This window comes from Siphateles boraxobius, unplaced genomic scaffold (assembly GCF_051911475.1).
Source record: "Siphateles boraxobius isolate OS27281-9 unplaced genomic scaffold, OSU_SipBor_1 17, whole genome shotgun sequence".
NCBI classification, from domain to species: Eukaryota; Metazoa; Chordata; class Actinopteri; order Cypriniformes; family Leuciscidae; genus Siphateles; species Siphateles boraxobius.
This window is the reverse complement of record NW_027508777.1, coordinates 5,370,849-5,389,831: the sequence shown is the minus strand read 5'-3', so window position 1 is coordinate 5,389,831 and position 18,983 is coordinate 5,370,849. Positions and strand designations below refer to the sequence as shown.

The 18,983-nt window shown below is 37.1% G+C and overlaps 1 protein-coding gene across 2 annotated transcripts in view; it reads right to left on the bottom strand.

Annotated features, from left to right (window-relative positions):
* The window catches only part of sugt1 (SGT1 homolog, MIS12 kinetochore complex assembly cochaperone), a 181,852-nt gene that overhangs the window by 44,472 nt on the left and 118,397 nt on the right, over positions 1 to 18,983 (bottom strand). For both annotated transcript variants that reach the window (XM_077232374.1, XM_077232375.1), the window contains exons 4-5: positions 10,723 to 10,792; positions 733 to 803 (exon numbers count right to left, since the gene is read on the bottom strand). In XM_077232374.1, the coding sequence (XP_077088489.1) occupies positions 733 to 803; positions 10,723 to 10,792 (141 nt within the window). The remainder of the gene's footprint in view (positions 1 to 732; positions 804 to 10,722; positions 10,793 to 18,983) is intronic.

Sequence of the window (18,983 nt, the reverse complement as noted above, 5' to 3'; positions counted from 1 at the left end):
GGTTGAAGCAAGTGACAGTTAAACACTGAGGGACAGATATACTAACAGCTTGCGCAATTGCGCCAGCTCAAACTCTCTTTTGGCGTTAAACTACTGTCAGGATTTACTAAAGACACGCTGTGAGAAATTAGAGTTGAAAAGGCGTGGACAGTTATTTTTGCAGCAGACCTTATTGCATATGCGTTTATAGGGGCCTCCCTTTCAGATGCTAAATTTACGGGACAGTATTTAAATAGATCATGCAACATGATTTACTAAGGTTTGAGGTAGTCATTTTACTGGCATTTGCACCATTATTTACCATCCAAAATCATCAAACATCCTTTATAGGATTGAAGTCTCATGCTAATATGCCCGGTCTAATAAATCTGGCCCTAAGGCTTCAAAATATACTTAAAGGAGAGTTAAACAACAAACTTGTGTGACATAATTTAGAACAAAATTAGTCCAAAATAAAGTTTGTTTCAGGAGTTGAAATAGCTTGCCAAAGCAAACTACAGAAAGTTTTTGTTGTTTATCTTGTTATTGGGAGGATGGAGCACAGCACATATTAACATGGATGTTGGATTAACAAAGGATGTTGTGTTAAATATTTAGATAGAAATTGAAAATATTATCATACATCACCCAGTCTTACCCATAATCACAATAGAGTAATTATGAATCATGTAATGCAACAACACCTATAAACTGTACACCTATAAGCCCAGACATTAACTCATTGACACTCACAATCAAGCTCTTTTCCAGTTGTGAAGGCCTGAAGAGCAGTAAGGAAGTTATGTAGATGATACTCTGCAATTCTTCAAAAAGAATAACACATTAGGCATTAAACACATTAGGCCAGTATTTATAGTTATTTTATGTAATGGCATGCAGTAAATGTCCTGACAGATATCACTGAATAAGCTGTCCTGAAATATCACACCTCTCTCTTTGACAGCAAACAAAAAATTTACGCTCTGTTCTTATTGTGTAAATATCTTATGTAAATATACTCTCTTTGACCTTAAAGGCATAGTATGTACATTTCGCCGGTAGAGGTCGCTTTTTCAGAACAATAATAAAGGCATAGTTAGATGAAGCAGTGAATGAGCGTGGAATCATGGGAGTTGTTGTCTTCATCTTTAGAGCTGATGGAAAGCAATCTGACGGGAGTCAGGCAGAAATCATGTTCACTGCTGAGCTAATGTATTACAGTTTTATTAACCCCCTGGGGTCTAAGGTGTTTTTGGGGTCCTTGAGATGTTTTGACATGCCTTGACATTTGTGCTTTTTTCAGTTGCTTATAAACATATTAATGGCAAAGCTGTAATTACACTCTATTTAGCACAAACAGGGCTAACATAATATGTGAGCAACATGTATGTACATGTTTGTATTTTTGAGAGAATAATGTTTATGCATGGTTATTGAAAAAAATAAAAATTAAAGTCTCTGAAATAAGGCCGCAAAACATACTAAATGTGTGTCCACAAGACTTTTGACTAATAGATGTTGTCGCCTAGAGTTTTTGATTCAAAATGATCTGAAAATCATCCTGCCTAATCATTCACATAAAACAATACATTGATTTAAATTTTGTAAAACACTTTTTGCTTGGAAAGGCAACATGCGTGGGGGGCGTGATTTACACCTGAGAAGACAATGATCTACATAACGAGCCACATAATGAGCGCATAATGAGCCTTTCACACAGGTGTCACTGAGCCACAAGAAAGAATGCAAGGACAAAAAAAAAAAAAAAATTACATAAAAATATATATTATATACATATTACAAAATTGGTTCACAGTTGGAAACATCTCGAATTTTTATTTTATTTTTCCACTTGTATTTTTGCTTGCAAATTGTATAATATGCAAGTTAAACATTTCTAGTAATTGTGGAGTTAATTCTAATACTGTATTTTCAGACAGTTTTGGATATGTATCCTCTCCCCAAATTTGTCACAAATAAAACACTAATTTAAAGAGAAGGCTTATATTGACCTTTTAAGATTTTTTTTACATCTACCTTGTAAATATATTATTTGCTATTTTATTAAAACAGGTTACAATTACAGCAACAATTAAAATAATGTGTAGTCTTTCTTTGTAAAAACTAAAGTATACATTTTATCATACACATTTCAAAGTTAAGCATTCATTATTTTGAATAAAGCCTACATTGGAACAACATCTTAGTTGATGACTTTATTTTTGACAAAATATATTTAACATATGAGCAGAAATTGGCGAACAAAAGCTTATTTGATGTGGCAGTAGTGTATTTTACAGTAAAAACTTTATAATCTATCCAAAACTAGTCAACGACAAAGACAATGTTGTCTTTCATATTTCGTCTGTAACATAGGCATATCGTTTGTAGTTTTTATGATATATTAGGGCATATAAATGTTATTTTGCAGTTTAATACGTTGCTTATACAAAGACATTTTATTTCAACATATTTCAGTCGATTTTTACTCATCTCAGTATAGCAATATAGTTTGGTAAAAGCTGTCTTTTTGCGAGCTGTAGTAAACAACAGCGCACATTTGTGCCATTCATTCACACACATACACGCGATTCATATTTAAACAGTCTTTTTGCTGTTTACATACACTAGGATATCGCGATTAGAACAATAAAAAAAATACTATTCTTCTCAGATGGATCCGTTGCTCCTCGAAATGAATTTAAACCAGAACTTCTGAGGTAAATTTCCCAGGATTATTCCTGACAGCCTCGCAAGACAACGTAAAGTACTGTAATCTGATTCAACTTGGTGTCTTTTATCGAGTTGATGTGGGCGTTGACAAGTTTGCATGGCTTGCCTCAGCTCATTTGCATTTGAAAAGAGCGCGCTCTCCATGGGCGTGAACATATTAAAAGATAAGCTATAATGAGGTGAAATGAGAACGACTGACATCTCTCTCTTTTCATATAGATTACATAGAGAATATTTGTTTTTGTTATGAATTACATAATTTAAAAGTACACACTTAAATGATTATAAAGATATATAGCTCATGCCTGGGTGAATACTATTCGCTGAGTTTTGTTTAAGTTTAGAGACGTGCTCCAAAAAAAAAAGTTCACAGTGACGGAGAGCCAGAAAGCACACCCTGTTTATTTTATTTATTTTACAAAAGCACAACATTTTATTTCGATTGTAATTGGACACATACAAAAGAAGATATTTAACAGTTTATTTTTTCATATTTCTTAAGTATGTACGACCAAAAATGACAGTATTTTAAGTCTATTTTGCTGCTATGTGAAAAAAATTGAGCAAAACTCGTCGACGCATTTGCCGACCCCAGAGGGTTAATGTTACTGTGGTAAGAAGCAGTACGATTAAAGTTGTTTAATGTCCACCTCCTTCGTCCCTGAACTTGAACTTTGTTATTGGGGCCCAAGCCCTGAAAGGGTGAAGGCAAAGACAAGTTTAAGGCCTTGTCTTTGTGGATATATATATATATTTTTTTATTACAAAATATGCATATAACCCATATATTTTAAAAGTATTGTTTGCTTTAAATTAAATTAAGATTGTATGTTTGGTAATTGAACCTGAATTAATTTGAAATGAATGTGCTATATCTCAGATCAACATATTTGTTTTCCTTACAATTTTAACTAAGGGACTGTATTAAAACATTAATTAAAAAGGGTCCTGCACAGTGGGACATATGTGACCAGTCACGGAAACTAGGGACACAAGTCGGTTCTGGGGCATTTTGAGTTATTCATAGATTCTGAGAGTGTAATATCCAAGCTTTCCAACGATGTGTAACATGTGGAAATCTGATAATATTTGGAGAAGTTGTGGCCATTTTAAAGTAGGCACTTAAAAAAGCTCAAAGAGGAGAAAACGAGCTAAAGATTGTGCAGTTCTCACCTGTCTCTGCTGCTGGGGGTGACAATAGGGCTCATTTACATCTCATTTAGATAAGCCATACCCCCTGTAAAGCTCCTCCATGTGCTTTACAGCTTTTTTTACACTTCGAATGAGTGCACTTCTGCCGCACTAGGCGAAAAACAATTGTGCTGCCCCTCTATTTGCAACGTACCAGCAACAACACACAAAGACCAATAATGCCATATAGCCTGCATATAACGCGAAACCAGCAACAACACATAAAGACCAATATGCCATATACATATAACGCAAAACCAGCAACAACACACAAAGACCAATATGCCATATAGCCTGCATATAACGCAAAACCAGCAACAACACACAAAGGCCAATATGCCATATACATACAGTATAACGCAAAACCAGCAACAACACACAAAGACCAATATGCCATATACATATAACGCAAAACCAACAACAACAAACAAAGACCAATAAGCCATAGGCCTACATATAGCGCAAATAGTACGCAACGCTCGTGTGCCCAAAATGTCAACAATATTAAAGTTTATGTAGGAGGCAAATGCCTGCTGGCATTTTTCTTTAAGCAGTCATTTCTGCAATTTTCCAAATAATCACATTTCACCTCCTCAAATTACTGTTGCAAATCTCTTTACACCACTTTCTTATGTGCGTATACACACACAAATGAAATGTCCGCAAGCACATTATATCATCAGCAGGTTCAGCATCTTAAATAACGACTAAAGAGCAAATGAAGCTTAACTTACATTTCAGAAACCCGCACGGCAGGCCTTCATCGCAGCAGCAAAGGTCTTAACTGCATCCTCTATTTCGATTCTCCGTCACATATGAAACAGCCAGCCACCGCTGTCAGCGAGCCGAGCCGCCGTATTGAAGCACTGAGGGCGAGCGCGCTGCGCCCATACCTCCGGTTCAGTTTCCCGAGCCCACGAAGTGCGGCGAAAACATTTTCGGTGTAACTGCCAGACGGTTCATCTCGTCTGCGACAATCTTTGCGGCATCCATCTTCATTGAATTTTGATATCAGAGAGAGCTGGCCAGAGCACAGCATAATAAGTAGCCATGTGGTTGACTTGGAGGGCGGGGGCAAAAGCGCCGGGTTATTCAGTATGGAAATACACACAGACAATGACACGCCACGCCCCTACTGCATGCTAGAATCTCCGAAAACAAGCCGATTTCAACCTCAAAATGTAAGCTTTTAAATATACCAATACTGCTATCTCAAACATGGAGAGGCTTCTTCGTGATTTCAATTAACAGATTCTCCAAAAAATTGAAAATCACCAATTTTGAAAAAAAACTCTTCTTTCTCATTTTGCTCGAAAGTTGTGCTGCCGACTTGTGTCCCTGGTTTCTGTGACGGGTCACATATATCTACAAAAAGACTGCTCTGCGCGATGAATAAATGTACCACTGTAGCACGCGTACCATACAGTTTTGTAAACTCCATTACTTGTTTGTTTTCAGACATGATAACAGTCAATTTATACTAGGTTCTCAAATTTATTTATTGTGTTCTAATGTAACAAGTAATAATCTCAAGGTTGACTGCTTTACACGATGTAGTGTTGTTTTGGTGTAGTGTACTATAATAAACATTCACCTGTGTACCTTACTTCTCACTGCTGATTCCTGGATGGGCTAGAGGGCAATTACTCAGTCACTGCCTCCTGTCGTTTCAAAGAATAGTACAACGGCGAGCGCGTGTATTATAAACGCCTCGTCCGTTTGGGGAGGTGTGCGCGCAGGCAAGGGAGGCACGCGCTGCGGAGTCAAGCGAAGGTATAAACAAGGCTTAAGTCCAAATACTGTAAAACTCGACGTACATTCACATCACATGTTAATGTTAGCGGTAGAGTTACACTCACAGGACACTGCACTTATTCGCAATCAGAAAAGTTCATTATTTGCTCGTACTTAAAAGCTTTTCCGGGTAAACATTCTGTTCTGACATGATGCACTTTTTTTCTGAGCGCGCGCGCACTTTCAAACAGCGCCAAACTGGACTTATCGTTCGCGTCTGATTTTTGTTGGGTCAGACCCATCTGCTAGCGATGGGGGGCCGAGATTGAGAGAGCTATAAAATATAAAAATATGCTAAAATATGCACCAAACAAGCGACTTTGAAATGTTGCGGTTTTCATGAATACAAAAGTTGGGTGACCCTCCCCCTAGACTAAAAAAAGTTGGATGACCCTCCCTTCAACAAAGGATAAAAAGACATGACCCTCCCCTATTTTTCTCCAGTGGTCCATTCCATAAATACCGAACGGTCCCTAACACTAACTTTATTATCATCTGAATTATAAATAATTCATTTCTGTATAAAATAATACTACCACTAAATAAAAAATATTAATTTTTCTTTTTTAATCAAACACATTTGATTTTTCTTTAAGGCGAGACATGGCAGGCAAAAGCATTGTTTTTTTTTTCAGTGTTCAATTTTGAGATTTTGGGCTATTTGTCCTCAATAGCATGTCTTCTTTCAGACTTGTGCTAAATCATCACTGTCTGATCGCTGTCTGCACCCTGTCATCACACACACCGTTAGAAAGCTCTCTCTCTCTCCTGTACAATGCTGTCGGATCCAAATATGGTAATTTCCTATTTATCAGCAACCAATCATGAAAGTAAACTGGGCGATTTGACTTGAAATGCGCAATCTCATTAGTAGGGGTGTCACGATTCTCCAAATCCTCGATTCGATTACATTTTCGATTCTAAGGTCACGGTTCGATTCGATTCTCGATTTTTACTTTTTTTTTTTTAAGCACAGGTTGCTGTTGCTCCTAAAAAGCTGACATCAGTTAATCGCAATCTCACACATCTCTGTTATTATCAATGAAGCTGACTGCACAATGAATCTTTCATAATATATAGCCTACACTTTGTTTGTTATAATTAGAGGATTTGCCAGCTTACAGAATTCAGCACTGAACAAAAAGTCTGTTTTGAGCGGTGAGGAGAGTCTATCTTAAATGCTTCTGATTGGCAATTGCGTTCAAGAAATCAACACATATGTCTGTGATTGGCTAAATCGCTCAACGCTGCAAACATGTTATAAATAGAATCTCTGGGCTGTAAATCGTTTCTATTTTGTTTTAGTTGTTCTTGTTGCTTTTCTGCAACAGATAAATACAAATTTATTAGTTTTTATGTTTTATTCATAGATATTTCTAGTTTGCGGGAGTCTGCGAATCGTTTTATTCTCCCGCACACACAGAGTGAGTGCATTACCGCCCGCGCTCGCACTCGGCCATCAAATCTAGTCCCGCGCCGCACTCTATTGCGTCGGGGGTGCACGTCTATAGATCAAGAGCCCGGGCCGAGGACAGTGACGGGTAATATCGGCCCGGGTCGGGCCAATTTTGGACTCGGGCATAGAATCTAAGTCAGAGGAATCACAGCCTTTCAACACGTGTGTATTTTTCCCCGCGCCGTGATCATTGCCTCTGTCATGCGACTAGGGTTGGGTATCGAGAACCGGTTCCATTTTAGAACCGGTTCCAAAATGCCAAAAACCGTGGATTTGATAAGACACGCGCATTTCGATTCCGCTTATCGATTCCTTACTTTGGTGATGCTCGCTCGCGCATGCGCGCGCGGTGAATGGCAGTGAGCATTTGTTTACTGTTGTATTGATCTGCCAGGACCTGCCTGCCGCACATGCGCTGTACGTTATATTTACGATGGCAGAGCGCGGCAAACGTTCAAAAGTTTGGTTAAGCTTTTCAAAAAAAGATGAAAATACAGCGAATTGTATAACATGCAAGAAAGACATTTCATGCAAGGGAGGAAGCACCTCCAATATGATGAAACATTTGCTTCAACACGGGGTCAATTTGAAGGAATGCACCGCATTTGATTCGGTGCGATCTCTCAGCAGCAGTACCACAGGTTTCCACACACCAGATAAAGCTACTAGCAGCAGCAATACCAGTCTCTCACACTCAGGTACAAAACACAGATGAGCAGACATTCGTCTTCGAACTAGAGCCGCATAATTCTGGATTTGTTTAAAATTGTTGTGTTGTTTTGTTTAAAGTGGAGATCATCATGAATAAATACATCAGACAATTAATATGAGTCGAGTCTATTAAATGTATTTTTTTTTGAATGAATACTTGTTTGATACTCCATAAATACTTTTTAGTTAATGGATGATTCACCATTTCTGAACGAATCTTTTGAATGAACGATTCAATGAAAAAAAATACATTTAACACTCACTTGCTGCCACCTATTGGTCTAATAATGTAATCAACACAATCTTTATTTGAAGAGACTCCATTCACTTTAGCCATGAAGGGGAAGATGAGCAAGGAGAGAGTGGATGAATGTCACAGGGCAGTGACAAGATTTGTGGTGAAGGGGTTACATCCTTTTGCTACAGTTGAGTCACCTTCATTTAGGTATGCAAAAAGTTTTCACAGCAATATCAATGGATTTGATCCTTCTTTGATATTCACCTGTGTCTTAAAGCAAATCAGAAACAGAGCTAACAGAACATTATATACTACAGTAAACTATGATTAAAATGAAATATTTTTGTAATTGTTTTTCATGCTAATTCCTTAAAGTGTTATATATATTGTAAATTAAGACGCATTGTCACAGTTTTACTGGTAATAGCCTAAATGTGACAAGAATAAAAGGTAGAATTGTTACAAGTATTTGCTCTCCTTTTTCTCTCCAATAAATTTTGGAATCGAAACCAAGAATCGTTAAGAACCGGATTCGATAAGCAGAATCGGAATCGGAATCGTTAAAATTGAAACGATACCCAACCCTACATGCGACAAATGAACAAAAGACTCGGAAGGTCAAGTAATTATTAATGTTCCCTGTAAATTATTTTTGACTGCATTATAATGATTTCTTAATTCAGAATATGATCAAGATTGCGTAGGTGGATGTGTTCGGGGAATTTGCCTGTTAAAAGTATAACATTTAAAGCCCCTGAAATGACTAGAAAAAAGATTAGTTAATTTTGATGAACGAGACTGAACAATAGAGTCAGTAAAACGATCCGAACTTTCCATCACGGGCGCGACATGGGGGCGTGGCAGTATCGACGATTCCATTTTTTATTTCGATTTTTGACATTGTGAATTAATTTCGATCGATTTCGATTTAAAATCGAAATCGTGACACCCTTACTCATTAGCTGATGCCAATTTCTGACAACGTGATTAGTTAAAATTAAATTAACTAGATTTCATTTTAAATTCACATTATTTTATTTCATTTTAATGAAACAGCAGCTAATACTGAATTACTACTCAAACAGGTCACTTTATCTGAAAAATTAAAATAGTGGGGTAAAGCAGCGCTGTTTTACTTCGTCAAAACAATCATACTAAAATATGTTTGAGTGTGTTGAAAGTTGTAATAACATGACTCTGCGCATTAGCTCGGTGGCTGGTATGAGACGCTTGTTGTTCACGGCAGTAAGCTAGAGCGATATTAGAATATTATATTAATAAAAGCTGGATGACTTGTGTTCGTAAATGGAATGCAATTCAATATATTGTATAGTGTAGAAAATCCTGCATTTACCGTTACTACAAATAAAGCTCTTTATGCTATGTTAGCTATGTGACAAAATAGTGTTATCTATGAGGCATGGTCAAGAAATCAAGAAATCAATAGATTCAAACAATAAGACTAACCATATTGAGCTTTATAACAATGATTAGTTTTCAGTCGATAAAAGTATCCAAACAGTTGCATATGAAAATGTCTTTAGTGTTCACATGGTTTCTACGGAAATCAAGGTTAGAGCAGAAATAACGTCATTGAAAGGCGACGCAATGAAACAGGCCGTTACACTAGTTAAAATAGCTGATTTCTCTGGATTTAAACATTGTTGAAACATTTGGTTTAACATTAGCACACAAGTCAAAAAAATATATATAACATTGTTTTAGTGGTTTTTGGATTATTTTAATAAAAAAAAAAAATCATACATACTATGCCTTTAGAGTGTGAGTTGATATCCCGAAGGTGAGCATGGTCTGCTTTTGACTCAGAAAGCCTGGATTTAACACTGAGATTTAAACTGATCAATAATAAAACCACACAGTGTAGTTCCACACACAGAAAGGAGAAATTTAATGTTTGACTACATTTTTCTGAAAATTAACCGTTTTAAAATGAGTTATTCATGTGTTTGCACTGAAATGCCAAATCTGAAATGGTTTGCAAATGAATGATAATTGGATTCTAAAGTTCACATAGTTTATTTTGTCATTTGCTCACATCACACAAGGAATACTGGCCATTGAGATGCTTAAGACAAGGCTCAGATCAAGGTCACGTGCAGGACAAAAACATTCAGTCAGACAACGCAGTTGTAAGATATACAGGCAAAGCAATTTAGATAGAGATAGTATATTACATGTTTCATACTATATTATTATTCTATGTAGCGATAAAAATACAGTGTGATATGATTTTTTTCTTAAACAAACTCTGATTTGATCTGGTGATTGTAACTATTGGTTGGCCCCTTTTCATGATTTTCAACTTGGGTCTAAAAAAAAAAACTTTACCTTTCTGCTCTGCTTTCCTATGTGGCCACATTCTCAGTATTGCTAATAAGATTACCCTCTGTATAAATGATTCAACAAAGAAAAATAAGATGACCTGTGCTGCAGCTCTCTTGCTCCACCTCTGATTATTATGGTCTCACTGTTACAACAGTACATTTGAATAGTATCCCAGAAACCCAGGATGCACCGCATTTCAATTACTTAATGATGCAGCGGGCTTACAAATACACAGGTTCATGTTTTATGTGAGAAAACTATATTGTAAACATACCCTGTTCTTAAGAAGGCAAGTGCAAGATCTGGCTGCAGCTGCTGGGCTTTCTTGGCATCATCAATGGCTTCTAAAAGACAAACAGAGATACATTTCACCTCAAAAAAACAATCTATCCACAGTCTTGAAGAATTGTATGATAAAGTTCTTTCAAAAACATCCTTGACCATAATACACAATCATAAAGGCACTTTCCACAGACATGGTACTAAATAGGGCCTGATTAACTCAAACCCAGACCCAAGAGATGACATACCCAAACTAAAAGTTCATGAAACCTTTGGACAACAAGCATAATTGTGGTCCTATTTGAAAGTCGACAGTTGGTGGTGTGTTATCAATTCATAATTTATTACAATCATAAACAGGGTATCTGGTTACCACACAGAATTGAATTTAACACCAATTTCATAGTAACATGTGCAAAGAGAACATTTCCATCCTAAAAACACATTGCCTGACATAGTGTATACTGCATACCATTAACCTGATCAATTAGTTTCTTATTATTACATGATCCAAGTTCTTGTCTCAATTTATTGTGATTAATCCGTTTTTCCTTGTTTTAATACTTCCTCAGCATGTTAAGATTTTGTGATATGTTGTGCCATCAAAGTGGCAGCTTTTCCATCAGCTTCTTCTGTGCTTGGACATTAGTGATTTTCTTACTATTTTGCTGACCGAGGTGCATTCTATATCTAGACCCATCTAATTCAGAAGAGGCCAGCAGCTCCTTAGAGATAGGGACATTGAGGAGCCAAATCACAGTGTAATGTAGTCTCCTGCATATTCTTCTTTGTTTATGGAGAACCCTCTCTCCCCCGTAGCCTGCCAATGGGACAGAGAAGCAGTTTCCTGCAAAAGCGCATTGTTCATTCTAGCACTGACCCCCAACACTGTGCAGGAATAGATCTAGCCTGGTCTGAGGGTTGGTACGATAGGATGGTCTCATTTTTAATAGATAAGAAGTCACTAAAACTGATGGATTATCACCTGCAGAAAATATATGAATATACATTATTGATGAATATTTAAACAATTAGTTATGGGTTTAAAACAACAGTGTTAATTTTGTCAGCCTTTTTTTATTTAGTCTTGGTCCTGTGTCAAACGTCCTTTTCAAATGTATCCTATTTAAGAACACATCCAATATATATATATATATATATATATATATATATATATATATATATATATATATATATATATATATAGCCTACTGAGATGAGTAAAAATAGACTGAAATATGTTGACATAAAATGTCTTTGTATAAGCAACAAACTGCAAACTAACATTTATATGCTAATATATCAAAAACGATACAGTCATGGTCACAATTAATGGCACCCATGGTAAATATGATCAAAACTGGCTGTAAAAAATAAATCTGCATCGTTTATCCTTTTGATATTTCATTCAAAAAATTGCCAACAATCTAACCTTTCATTGAAGTAAAATATTTGAAAGTGGGGGGGAAATCACATTATGAAATAAATGTTTTTCTCCAAAACACGTTGGCCACAATTATTGGTACCCCTAGAATTTTTTACGAGTAAAATATCTCTGAAGTTTATTCCCATTAATGTTTACCTTTTTTTTAAGCACACCAGGGTGACTAGGAACATGAAACTGTCTAGCTATGACTTCTTGTTTCACAGGAGTTTAAATATGAGGAAACACAAAGGCCAAATTCCCTTATTCATCCATCACAATGAGTAAAACCAAAGAGCATAGTTCTGATGTGCATCAAAAGATTGTTGAGCATCACAAAATAGAAAGTGGCTGTAAGAAAATAGCTAAAGAATTGAAAATCCCCATTTTGACCATCAGGGCAATAACTAAGAAGTTACAATCAACTAAAGATGTTATGAATCTGCCAGGAAGAGGACTTGTGTCTATATTGCTTTAAAGGAGAACTCCGGGCAATTTTTAAGTTAATCTTGATCGTTATATCTTTGTGAGTACTGTCTATAGAAAAAAAAGCTTGCAACACGGAGCTGTTCCCGCAAATGCCCAGAGCTCCCACTCAGCTAAAACGGCAGTTATGGGGGCATATACATAAAGAGTGTCTTTGTGCCTTTTAACAGACAAAAAATGCAATTAAAATGTCTGTCCAACATGAACAGGGCCCTTACATGTGAACAAGATGCGTTTAGCAACTTAGCCAAGACACTCAAGACAGTTATGCCCCCATAACTGCCGTTTTACTTGAGGGGGAGCTCTGGGCATTTGACGGAAAAGTGTTGCAAGCACCAATCCGTTTTTTTTTTCTTCTATAGACAGTACTCACAAAGATATAACGATCAAGATTAACTTAAAAATTGCCCGGAGTTCTCCTTTAATGCACGGTGAGGAGGAGAGTTTGAGTGGCCAGAGACTCTTCATGGATCACAGATGGAGAATTGCAGAGATTACTTGAGTCTTGGGGTCAGAAAGCCTATTTAAAAAAAAACAAAAAAACAATTCAAACAACCCCTATATCACCACATGTTGTTTGGGAGGGTTTCAAGAAAAATCCTCCTCGCTCGTCCAAAAACAAACTCCAGCATATTCAGTTGTCAGAATGACTGGAACGTTAAACGGCACAGAGTTTTGTGGGCAGATGAAACTAAAAAAAGAGCTTTTTGGCAGCAAACACGCTAGATGGGTTTGGTGCACACAAGGATAAAAAGTACCCCATGTGTACAATTTAATGTACCGTTGGATCTTTAATATTGTGGGCATATTTTTCTGGTGGAGGTCCTGGACTTCTTGTTCAGATACATGGCATCATGGATTCTATCAAATATCAACAGATAAAAAATCAAAACCTGACAGCTTCTGCTAAAAATCTTATAATGGGCCATGTTTGGATCTTCCATCTGGACAAAAATGTGTTACAGAGCACAAAATGAAGCTTCTGCCATGACCGTCCCAGTTCCCTGACCTGATGAGTTGAGTGAACTGAAGAGGAGAAGCACCAACATGGATCTGGGAATCTACAGGATCTGGAGAGATTCTGTATGGAGGAATGGCCTCTGATCTCCTGTCAGGTGTTCTCCAAACTCATCAGACATTATAGGAGAAAGCTCAGAGCTGATATCTTAAAAAAAGGAGATTGCAAAAAGTATTTAATAAAAGGGTTCCAAAAATTGTGGCCAACGTGTTTTGGAGAAAAACATTTATTTCATAATGTGATTTCCCCTCCACTTTCAATTCTTTTACTTCAATGAAAGGTTAGATTTTTGGCAATTTTTTGAATGAAAGATCAAAAGGATAAACGATGCAGATTTATTTTTTACAGCCAGTTTTGATTATATTTACCATGGGTGCCATTAATTCTGACCATGACTGTATCGTGTTTGATATATTAGCATATAAATGTTAATTTGCAGTTTGTTGCTTATACAAAGACATTTTATGTCAACATATTTCAGTCTATTTTTACTCAGCCAGTTTTGATCATATTTACCAGGGGTGCCATTAACTCTGACCATGACTATGTTACAGACTAAAAATTAATGTTTAGACAAGATTTCTTAGATTAGTTTTGGATAGATTATAAAGTTTTTACTGTAAAAAAAGACTACTGCCACATCAAATAAGCTTTTGTTCGCCAATTTCTGCTCATATGTTAAATATAGCCTGGTAAAATATAGTATGGGATGTGTTGTCAAAAATAAAGTAGGTATATTTCTATTTCAATTACAATTTCTAATTGTAAAATATAATTTCTTTTGTCCTCACATTCTTTGGTACACAGTCACACACCTGTGTGAAAGGCTCATTATGCCTCGTCAAAAAAGTGTAAAAATCACAAATACACCATTGCAGATCTTAAAGCTAAGCTAAATGCTAAAAAGTCAAAGTCTCCCAAAACGCTCAACAGCGATGGGACTAAAAATTTGCACTTCTTAGATGAGGCAGCCTGCTCTAACAATCATGTATCTTTTCAGACAGAGGAAGCATGTGATAAAATTTTGAAAAGAGTGCCGATTTCAGCCCTTAAGGTGATACGGCACCCAAACGGCACAGAGTCAAGCATTTGGCGTCCTTTAACGATAACTGAATGTAACTTGTTTAAAGCAGAGATCGGGCCATTCCCTTTGAAAGGGCCATTTGAACCATGGTGGAGACGCATTGTTAGTCTAAAACATGCATTTCAGCTCAAAACCAAAAGATATTTGGCAAATTGTTATCAGCTTAAATCCAGATGTTCTGATCTGTAAGATACCACAGGTTTTGAGGACAGGCACCATTGTACAGTGAATGTATCAAAATGAGCCTGAGAGTGAAATCTTTAATAGACTAAAACAATGCCTTCGTGATCTGCATGGTTGTAGTCCTGTTGGATGGGAATTGATTTTCAATCGGAAACAGAGTACTGAAGAATCGTTTGAGACAAATGCAGAAAATATGTTTGAACTTTTTGAGGAGTATTCTGGGATTGAAGGTGTTAACCACAACAATGTAACTCTCCTTGAATTACTGCTTACAAATGCAGTGCCGCGTGTACAGCAATCGCTCACGTATGGTGCTTCTCCAGCACAAAATACATTCAAAGGTATTGTTAGCTGGGCAACAAAATTTGAGTCACGCAAACAAATGCATTGTGAGGTAGCGGTGTTAGAATGTCATGAAAATCCTTCATTTGCAGGAGAATTCAGAAAGTCACACTGTGGCAAACTGAACAGATTCTGTAATTCCTGTCACAAAACAGGCCATACAGAGGACAAGTGCCGGTCACTGGGCAGAGGCAGACCTCCACCCTATTTCATAAAACGCAGACAATCACACTCTGATGACAAACAAGCGCTCTGCAAGTAACCAAAGCTCAAATGCATCTAAAACTCTTACTGAGCTAACGACTTTGGTAACTCAAGGCCTTCAGCTATTAGCGTCATTTGCTAGTCGGGTAGCAGCCCAATAGCAAATAGCTTAATAGTTTAACATCTAAATTCATTGAATCTGTCATTATATAGTAATCGCCAAGCAGGGCATTAATTGGAGAAGTGTGACATTAATCCTTTCAATTCGATTTCATTGCTCTGCTACCCTGAGCCAAAAGGGGAGGGGATGTGCTTTTATTTACAAAACCACGACCAGAAGTGTGGCACAGGTAATAGCAAACCAAATCATCCTTAATTGGAACGCGCCAACTAAAATTTAATCTGATAAGAGAAGTAAATTTACAAGGAGGGTGTGAACAGAAATATCACAGCCTTTTGCAGGTCACAAGAGATCTGCACACGTGTGAATGACACCACAAAAAAGTAAATGCTAAGCAGGCAACACTGAAACAGGTGAACTAATTTCTGGCCACAGACCTGACTGTAAAGAGAGCAACTTTGAAATAAAGCCATGGGCATCGACCCATTTGATTTTATAAAAATATGAGTGAGAAAAACTGGTTAATCCAGAATATTTCCCCAGCAGAACTGGGAGCTCTAATGCTCAGGACACAGCAGACTGTGAAGGCTCCACTGTCTGAATTTGAAACTGTTGAAAACATCAGAATTAACTGTGGTTTTCTCTGCATTTGTTTCTGTCTCAGGTTTACTTCTGCAAATTCCTTGGAGGACGGATGCCAGGATGGGCCGGACCCAACCTGCATCGGAGCCAGGACAGTGGGATTGTTAGAACATAACCTGAGACTCGGGAGATGGGTGAAAAGACACTTCAAGAGGCCATTAACATCTCACAATAGCACATATACTATATAAGCATGGCCTCCCAGTATAGAACTGGGACTAAATTTACAACACAATTGTTATAGATTAGATTCCACCCATCTCCTAGACATGAACACTGAACACACTCCTCCATCACTACACCCTCACATCATCATCACCTGGAATAGATCAAGTATATCCAGGTTGAACACTACACATCCTAAGACAGTCTAACAGAGACGCACATAGCATACGCTATTCACAACACTCACACAAAAACACTGTAATATACATGAATGGCCACAGTCACAAATCGATGATGCAAATTATAAGCAGAGACAGACCTGCTATTCAATCTTCAAAATGTTAAAATTTTCTGATTGTTGTTAGGGTGGTTAGAAAATCGGAGGGCCCCAGATTTCTCAACATAACACTAATAACAGAAACATCATAAAAAAACGGATAGATCTGAAGTGTGAGCGCTTCAATCAATTACAAAATTTACAATTTAACCCTTTCATCGACTGTGACTTAGCCAGTAAACACACACTCACAGACACACACATACAAAATTTACAATTTAATCCTGTCATCGACTGTGACATAGCCAGAACACACACTCTCACACACACACTCTCTCTATATCTCTCTCTCTCTCTCCCACACACACACACTCACTCACAACTGTTGCAAGGAATGAACTATCTACATTATTGAATGACTAAACATGTCCCAAGTCACTTAGATCTGCATATGTGGCTTGCATTAGAAGATTCCTGAACACAGTGATTATTATTTATATGTATATATATATATATATATATATATGTATATATATATATATATATATATATATATATATATATATATATATATATATATGTATTTCTTCATAATTTTCGATTGGATATTATTATTGTTATTACATGATTTATTGATGCATAGAATCTATTTGATTGTTTAGATTACATTGACATTTGAGACCAGATGTACCAATCGCACTTGCTGACATGAACCCATCTATGGTTTTGTTTTGTTGCATTGTGTTTGTATGCATTTCCTCACGCTTTTAAGTTCATAAGTGCTCAATTGTGAAGTGGACATTTAAGACGATTTTCAGGTGTCTCACACGAAGCAGTGTGGAACCAAGGAGAACACCTTCATCCATCGAGGTCTGCCCAGACAACCGCACCGCTGGAGGTGACAGGATTGGTCAAGAAGGGTCAGATTATCATCATGGGGAAGGTGTCAGAGAAGCAGAAGTTTCTCTATGAAGGAATGACACGTCGACTGAACAAGTCACAAAGTGACTATGAACTTTGCTCATATTCTAGGCTGAAACGCAAGAAGAAAACCTGAATGCATTCTTCCACCTGATGAACTCAAGCTACATACACCTGGTGAGCCCAGGCGTTCTGCGGGTGAACACAGCCCTCTGAAAGCTTCTACAGATGCTAACATTGCAAAGACAATTTTTGAGTTACGCCACAAGGATTGCAACAACCGTCTTACTGTGACCACGCAAGTGTTCATATGAATTTAACCCACGTGGTCAAGAGGCCAATCTGTAAGACTGGAAAAACTGGAAGGACTTTAAGAGAGAGCCACTCTCTAAGAAAACAAAGGAAATTAAAGCTGCAAGCAGCATTTAGCAGTGTTCAAGCAGTTAAGGCATTGAAGATTTTTTACCACACAAGCATCAAAAGACATTAAGTTTTATGTAGCAAGCATTTAACCACTGACATCATAGATGGAATAGACCATGTTTTAGCATGATTTACCATGTTCCAGTATGATTTACCATGAATCTAGCATGATTTACCACAGTTTACCATGATATACCAAGTTCCAGTATGATTCACCATGATTTACCCTGTTCTAGCATGGTTTACCACAATTGAACACATTCCAGTATGATTTAATATGATTCTAGCATGATTTACCAGTTTACCATGATTTACCACATTCTAGAATGATTTACCAGGATTGTAGCATGATTTACCATGATTCATCACATTGCTAGCATTATTTGCCATGATACACCATGTAATAGTATTGTTTACTATGATTTACCATGTTTCTATCGTGATTTACCATGATTTTCCACATTGCTAGCATGTGAAGTGTCAATAGCAATGAAGTGATACACCTTGATAAAAAAAATGATTGTCTTGTAATAGTTAACATGGAAAAACAGGTTTGCTTTAGTGCAGAATACTGGTGCAAATCAGGTCTGTCAAAATGAAAGTGAGCCTATAAGTGGTCTTCTAATGCCCTCTGCTGGCCATTATACTTATTAATAAAAAGTTTTCACAGATGCTTTTGCACTCATATGTAGACATATGCTTACACACACACACACACACACACACACACACACACACACACACACACACACACACACACACACACACACACACACACACACACACACACACACACACACACACACACACACACACACACACAAAAATGTTGTTGTTGTTTTTTCAATGCTATTGGGATGTGTCATTATGAAAATATACTTCAATGGTCTATAACCATTTCACATATTTCTTTGTGAAGCTAGATGAGGACGGACCTTTCAAACAAGCTATCCCACAAGAATCT